The sequence below is a fragment of the Crocodylus porosus genome, unplaced genomic scaffold (assembly GCF_001723895.1).
Source record: "Crocodylus porosus isolate Cpor-Errol unplaced genomic scaffold, CroPor_comp1, whole genome shotgun sequence".
Classification (NCBI taxonomy): Eukaryota; Metazoa; Chordata; order Crocodylia; family Crocodylidae; genus Crocodylus; species Crocodylus porosus.
The window spans coordinates 51287457-51295561 of NW_017728948.1; the positions used below are offsets into that span (position 1 = coordinate 51287457).

At 41.2% G+C, this 8105-nt stretch overlaps 1 protein-coding gene across 1 annotated transcript in view; it reads left to right on the forward strand.

Moving 5' to 3' along the window:
• Positions 1-394: 394 nt before the first annotated feature.
• The window catches only part of NIPAL1 (NIPA like domain containing 1), a 15395-nt gene continuing 7684 nt past the window's right edge, over positions 395-8105 (forward strand). The window contains exons 1-4 of the mRNA XM_019553464.1: positions 395-491; positions 4529-4795; positions 6246-6302; positions 7022-7112. Coding sequence (XP_019409009.1) covers positions 446-491; positions 4529-4795; positions 6246-6302; positions 7022-7112 — 461 coding nt within the window. The 5' untranslated portion in view covers positions 395-445. The remainder of the gene's footprint in view (positions 492-4528; positions 4796-6245; positions 6303-7021; positions 7113-8105) is intronic.

Below are 8105 nucleotides of genomic sequence, written 5' to 3' on the forward strand. Positions count from 1 at the left end.
GAAGAACACCTCTGTGGTCACAACGCTTCCCCTGCCAGGCAAGCATAGGACTAGACTTGATCTGAGCCTGCAAGAGGCCCAGATACGAGTCTGTGCTTTGCCGGGGGAGCCCATCCCACCTGGCTGCTTTGGGCCTGGGCTCTGCGCCTTGCCGGCCACAGGGGCTTCTCTGTGTGTGGGAGGGAGGGAGGAAAGGTGGGCGCCTCAGGGCTTAGATGAGCCCCCTCAAGGGGATGCCTGCCCGGAGCGGCCCCCAGCGCCTCAGAGGCCGCGTGCAGCGAGAGGAACGCGCCTGGACCCCACTCCCCTTCGCCCCCTGTTGCACAGGCGGGCATAGTTACGTCACAGTGGGCGGGGCGAGCCGGGATTGGCTGCTGCGGCCGAGTGGGAGCGGGCGGCGGGGCAGGTGCCCCTGGTGGGTTTCGCGGTGGGCGCGGGCGGAGCCATGGGGGAGCTCGTGGTGGTGCCGGACCGGGCGCCCTGCCACCGAGGTGGGGTCCCGCGCGGGGGAGAGCTGGACTGGCCCGTGGGGAGGGGCGGAGCCCTCTGCCTTGCGTGGACAGCCCGGGCCGGGCGGAGAGAGCAGCCGCACATCTCCCGCACGGCTGCTCCGCGCCAGCGCTTGGCCCGCTCTTTCTCTCTGCCAGTGTCATGTTGAAGTGGGTGGATGAGCCCAGATCCATTTACAACAGCTGGTTGCCGCTCCGTCCCGGGCGCGTTGGTGCAACTCCGCACTTCCATTAAATGGCAGCGGAAAGCTGGCGGTGCCCGTGGAGCGGGGGGCACCGGCGGGGAGACTCGACTCCAGCACAGCTGGGGAGTCTCCTGGCTTGGTGTTTTAGGAGTTGCCCTTGCAGCCGTTGGGTCAGTGGGGAGTGGGGCTGTCGGCTCCACTGCAATAGAAATAATTTGGTTTTTGGACCTTTTTTGGTGTTTACATATACTTGGCAGGTTTTTTTGTATTGCTTAGCGTGGTAAAGTGGCTAAAACTGACAAACCCTCACAGGTGTTTTGCTCCAACTTCTTATGTGTTGTGTATTGCCAACTTCAAACACATAGGCCAGCTAACCCCTAGTACAGGGCTTCCTTCTGTCAGAGCTGTAGTGGTTTACTTGGTCAGAAGGAGGTGAGAGGGACATCCCCTGTTGGGGCTGATGAAGGGAGTATCCAGCTCTTCTGACTCTGAAAGTAAATTGGAACTGTTTTAGAAGCTGTAAAAAACTTCCAACTAGGTCCTTGTGCTCTTTATAGTTACTACAGCTGTTTAGTTTTACTCACCAGACAAGCCTGCCCTTAAACAGGCTTATTTAGTTTTAATGTGCATCTTTAATATAGCTTCCTATTAAAAAAAAAAAGAAAAAGAACTAAGGAATGGAGAGTATCCCTACTTGTCCTGTAGTGGCCAAATACCACATATCCTGCAAAGAAAGCAAGATGGCGAATGAGGGAGATGTTTCGCCTTCCCTGGTCAGTGTTTGGAGTGATGTTTAACTAATTCTGAGACATCAGGCAAGGGAAAATTGGTGTAATTTTGGGCCCTTGTTAATAAGGGAGAAGTAAAGTTGGTGGAGACTAGAACGGAAGTGTGGCTTCACTACAGATGTCTCTCATAAGAGTGTCAATCTCTTATCTACAGTCTAGGATAGTATTGCGATAAGCTTAGACCGATGATTGCTTATCTGAAAGTGACCAATGAATTTGGTCCATACTCCTAACTTTTTTTTGCTTCTTACAAAGTGCATAGAGAGCATGAAAAAATCTTTTTAAAGTAACATTTTCAACTTAAGATACCAGAAATGCCAATTCATATTTCTCTGCATTTGTAGGAAGACTTTATTGAATGACTCGGAGAACTGAATTTGGAGTTTTCTCAGTACTTGAAGATTCAGCACCTCTGCTATTTCAATTCATGTAAAACCTTCATCTATCTGTTAAATATTAACAAAAGCAGATATATAAATATACCTTATGAAAAACTAATCATAATTAATCTGTTTTCACTCAACCTCCTACCCTCTGTTGCTATAGGTTGTGCCAAGATTATAAGTGGAATAAGGCAGCGTTTCTGTTCATGCGATCTGGTGGCACCTTGGGAAAGAAGGATATTTAGGAGGAGTTTTAATTGGGGAAGGATAAAGGAGGAGTTTTAACTCTGTGGAATTTTTCTGAGTGAAGTGGTTGTAAAAAGGAAATATGCAAAACTGTTGGCATAGTAAGATCACATGGCAGGGTAAGATTTCATAGACAGGGCTGGAAGGGACCTCGGAAGATCATCGAATCCAGCCCCCTGCCCCAGGGGCAGGAAGTCAGCTGGGGTCATAGGATCCCAGCAAGATTGATATCCAGTTTGCTCTTGAAGGTGGTCAATGTAGGTGCTTGAACCACCTCTGATGGCAGGCTGTTCCAGACCTTGGAAGCACGGACAGTACAGAAATTCTTCCTTATGTCCAGCCTGAAACGGTCTTGCGGTAGTTTATGACTGTTCAACCTCGTCATCCCTTGGGGGGCTCTGATGAACAAACGTTCCCCCAGATCCTGGTGGTCACCCCTGATAAACTTATAGGTGGCCATCAGATCACCCCTGAGCCTACGCTTTTCCAGGCGAAAGAGCCCCATGGCTCTCACAGCCTGTCATCGTAAGGTCTGCTTTCCTGGCCTCTGATCATGGCTCTTCTCTGATGTGATGAAATGACCTTGTGCTTACATTTTTAGTGAAATTCAGTTTGTAAAAAATAGAACATCTTGAGTTGCAGCTACTGTAATTCTATACGAAGTGGGTTATCTTGGGTCCACTTACCTCTGGAATGAAGATATTGAAAGCTACTTGTATATTATTGAATGAGAAATAATATAGAAAGCTTTTTTCTTAAATGACCCAGTTCTTCAGGAGCGCTTTACTCATTCCTTTTTTTCCTTTTTTATTCCTGTGACCTTGTTCTTATAACAGTTTTTAAAGCTTTCTACTTTGACTCTATCAGCATAATATTTTTGTTCCTAAGGCAGTGTTTTCCTTTACTGATGGGAAATGCCACTCCTACTGACTCATATCACCCACAAGCTGTACTAAAGATCCTTTTGGCTTTCCTTACCTCTCAACTGCTTGCCAGTATCTCCTTAATTCAAAATGAAGAGCATCCATTTTGATTGTGCATTGTTTTATAATTTAGTTAGCCCTCGGAACTAATCTGAATACATAAGCAGTACATCTGTAAATGGGTATAGCAGTATAACTGCGTTGCACAGATTACAATAAACTGTGGCATATAGCTAGCTATCCATTGTCTATGTCAGTGGGTCCCAATCTGTGGTCTGCAGATCCCAGAGGATTCATGAGGCCATGGTCTACAGTCTGTGGGTTGCACAAGGACTCTGAAATCCTTTTCTTCTTTTTCTTTTTTTTTAAACTTGATACACAAACATCACTTTAAAGTCTGGAATAAATATTTTACGTTGTAGTTTTGAGCAAACAAGTATACCTGTGAACTGTAACATTTTTGTATGTGTTTTGAGTTTTTGTTTGCAACCTGTAAGATCATGGAATATTTTCCCCTTTCCAAATTTCCTTATCTTATTTGTGATGCTCTCATTTTTTATTTTCTCTCACTTAGGTAAAATAGGCCCTTAAATGACTTGATAAATTTTCTTGCCTGAACCAGAGCTCTCCAATTGGTGGCCCAGAGGTTGCATGTGGCCCTGTGCGGGGGAGAAGGGGATCTGGGCTCTGGACTTCTCCCTCTCTCTTCCAGCTGCTGAAGTCAGGGAGGGCTCTGTGTTGCCTGTGCTGTGTGCATGGCCAGGGGGAGAAGAGCCGGGCTGCCCAGGATGGGTATGTGGTCAGGAATAGAGCCTGACTGTATGAGCTGCCCAAGACAAAGGAATCTAGGAGGGCTTTAATGCATATTAATGTGCATTTGCTATTCAGAAAAATAGAATAGCTCTACTTCATGCTGTTTAACATCCTCTTAATAAACATCCACTAATAAAATGTGATCTGAGTGCAATAAGATGATTTCAGGTTGAAGTGGCAGTCTTACTTAGAAATTCCTTACAGTTATCAGTTTTATCAGAAATTATGACCTATATTTATGGAATGGAAAGTGAGGGTATCAGCAGCTTATCTGTTACTTTTTCAAGCTGAGAAGCCAGAACCTGTGTGGCTCACTCGTTTGCCTAAGAGCAGGCGATATGCTGCAAAAAAGTAGTGTACCCTTTCCTGGTGAAAAACTCCTAGGTAGAGAGACTTTACTGAGAAGAGCTAGAGTGACTGGCATTTGAGGAAGAGCTGTGAGAGTAGAAGAAGCTGAATTGGGGATTTTTAAATTCTATTTCTATTTTGTAGGATAAATGGACTACGGCATGTTGTAGGATTTAGCATGGTGTGAAAGACACATTTCTCTGTAAAGGCAAGTTGTAGAATCCTTGAGGCTTGAGGAGAGAAAATGAAATGGCACCCCTGTGGTACTGCATTTACCATGAGTTTGTTTGCCATGCCCTTTGCCAATACCTTTTCTATTTCTTCTTTTCCCAGGTGCTGTGCTTTCTTTGGTTTGTCATGACTTTTTTCAAGCGTGGTGCAAGGTCATCAATGTATCAGTGTCTCCGGCTTCTTTCTTCACCTACCCAAATAGACACTCCGATGAAACAAACCTGAGTATTTCCACATCTGCAGAGAACAAATCTAGGCTCTTTGTAGGTGTGGTTTTGGCAATAGGTTCCAGTATTTTTGTTGGTTCCAGCTTTATACTAAAAAAGAAGGCCCTTTTGCAACTGGCTGACAAAGGAATCACCAGAGCTGGTAAGAAATACTTGTTCATCTTTGACAGGAAAAACAAAAACGGTAGTGTGAGTGATGTTGTAGTCATGATGATTCAGCCTGTTGTGAGCGGGAATAATTTCTTAGGGTGATATCTTTTATTAGACCAGCTATGCGGTTTGGATAAAGTTAGACAAGCATTCAAATTCAGGACTTTCTTCTTGCATTTGAAAGGAAGGTATCTGATCATAGTAAAGTATGTATAGCAAGTTAAGTACAGCATACAGGAGGTGCTGAGAGGCAGACTCGGGGGAAAAAAAAATCAACCTTTTTCATTACTAACGAGTCAGATCAAGCCATTAATTATACATTTAAAAATATGCTTTACAGTGATCAGAAACGTTGTCTGGAATTATTAATGTCCTTGTTAGAAGCATAACCATTATTTTGCAGAGGCTACTAGATTTGAAAATCTCTTGGAAAGGTGGAAATGAGAATATGTGCTATGTCACAAGTATTTGTAAAATGCCGACCATGACTACGTCAAATAACTTTTTATCTGGCACCAAAAGATTTTCATTATATGTCCCTTTCTGTATGAGAGGAGAAAGATTTGGAGATTGTAATAAGTTATAAAAGTAGTTTAAACACACCCAGTTTTTGGAAGTGGGGGATGAGGTATGAGAAGTAACAAATAGTTTTTGTAAAATGAACTACTATCATGAAATCACTGTGAAGAGGCTTGGAGAATGAATACTGGGAAAAACCTAGCTCAAAAAAAAACTATGGTACAAGGAACATCACTATTATAGGGATGACATTTCTTTGAAAAGTACTCAGAGTTGTCCTAATTTGACTCCTATTGAAGTTAGGAGCACAATTATGTCAACATGGAATACTTCTGAAAATACCATCCTAAATTATGTAGAGTTACAGCAGCTAAAATCTTTTGTAGACTTTTGAATTTTTATGTATGATGTTCCACGTAAAATATTGAAATGTACTATTTTGGATGATGATAGAATTTAAAGAAAACAAGTTTTCCAGTATAATGTTTGTATTTTGCTTTTAAAAGTTTGGTTAGCTGTACTTTGTCTTTTGAAATATTTTACTGATCATATTCAGGCTGCAGTTTGGTATACATATACCTGCCTCTGCATATACTTTCCTTTTTAGCAAATGGATAATCTCAATCTGGTCTTATTTGTACCTGGAACTGGTCTTCCATGTATATACTGAAAAAATCCCGTTCAAGACGCAGCCCATTTAACAATAGTATTAAACAGTGCCATTTCCATGAGTTAATCAAAATTTGGTGATATACCTAACCTCCATGTGACATGAATGTTGCATATGCATGTTTAAATTAAATGAATGCTATACTGTACAGAATTTGAAACTTCAGTTGCATCTCTTAATGTCTAAGTGTCTTTTTAGATTCCTTCAATTCTTTTCTTCTAATATTAGTCTACTTTTTTTCCACTTCCCCCAGGGCAAGGTGGATATTCTTACTTGAAGGAATGGCTCTGGTGGGCAGGATTGCTTTCAAGTAAGCTTTGGACAAGAGGAAGAGGGTGAATCTGATCTCTCTTACTCAAACTACATGTAAATAAATCAAAATGCAGTCTTTGAAAAGGTTCTTTACATTTTTAATTTACATTTTCTTCAGGAGAGAAAATTAAGTAAGGATACTTCTTGGCAAAGCCTTTGTGCCAAATTTAATGCTGGTGCGTGTCAGGATTCCTAATCTGTATGAAGTATTTCATTTGCTTTGCAAACCTTTCCACAGCTTTAGTAAATGAAGGGGTTTTGTTAGTAGCACATTAAAGTTCCCTCCTTTTTAATAGCGTTGGGGTAGATATCTGGGAATAAAAAGCGGTGCTTTGATGGCAAAGAAGGTATGTGTTTATGTTTGTTTTAGTAGTACTTTTTCAAAACTCCTTAATACTGCTTCTATTTAATTGTTTGTTTACAAAAATGATGGATATACTATGAATGGTTCTCTCCACTGCTACCATTACTGTTGCATCTTAATATACCTATGCAATACTTTGAAAATGGCTGTTTCCTGGATGTTTAACTTTTTATACTGTCTTTATTTTGGTTATTTAGAAGTAGTTCTCAGTAGTTCTAAGAATAGTAAATGTAACTTTAAATTCACCATTTGAGTAGTAGTTTAAGTAATAAGAAATTCTTTTACTTGTATTGTCCATCACTTAATATTTATAACCATGCTTTCTATTTTTCCGCAAATATTCTTCTTTTTAGTGGGAATAGGAGAAGCTGCAAACTTCGCTGCATATGCCTTTGCACCTGCAACCTTAATTACCCCACTGGGTGCTTTGAGTGTTCTTATAAGGTTGGTATGAATTGGAAATGCACACTGACACCTTTTACTGTATGCAAAAAAGGACTATGTTTTATTTTATGTAAGAAAGTTGCCTCTTACCGGTAATACTTAAGATATCAAAATTTGGTATACCTGAATTTCTTTGCCTCCCTTGCTTAAAAAATGAATTTATTTGGGGGTACTGCAAGCAGTTCTGTTGCAAAATATTTTTATATGTTCCAACTGTTTTTCCAGCAGTCTGATAAGTAGTTCCAAAATCAGTGCATGTTCATGGTATTAATCATGCTGATGAGCATATTGGTGATAAGTTTTTGGTTTTGTTGTCTCCTAGTGTTTCAAAAATGAATGTTCCCTCTACTTGTTAACAAACAGTAATGAACTCATTTTTAAAAATGCAATAGCATTTCATGTCAAAATGTATTTTTGAAAACACTTTCTTTTAATAGTGAAATTTTTTTATATTGCAACCAAATGTTGTCAAAGCTTCTTTTCTAGTCAGCTTTGAGAAAAGGAAATGGAGCTCCTTATTACCATGTTTTAAATGCTTCTCTTGGAAACATGAGCACTTCTTAAAGAATAATTGCCTTTGCCATATGAAGAAATAAATCACTCCAAAGTACTTAGCAGATACCTAATCCAGTCTATCCTTGTCCCACAGGCAATACTGGTTGCAATTATGACAGTTTATCATTAGAGATTTTTAGACTTAAACACTACAGCACATGCTATGTAGTACTAGCCATTACATATCCCTGTTTGAGAAGATTGTGTTGTATAGTAAACAGCTTCTTAGTAAGCCTAGTTCTTATGCTTGAGCTTTTCTTATTACCATATAGAAGTAGGGTCGGAAGGGACCTTGTAGATCTTCAAGTCCGACCCCCTGCCTGGGCAAGAGAAAAACTAGGCTCAAATGACTTGATGCCAGGTAGGCATCAAGCCTCTTCTTAAAGACCCCCAGGGTAGGAGCCAGCACCACTTCCCTTGCAAGTTGGTTCCAGCTCC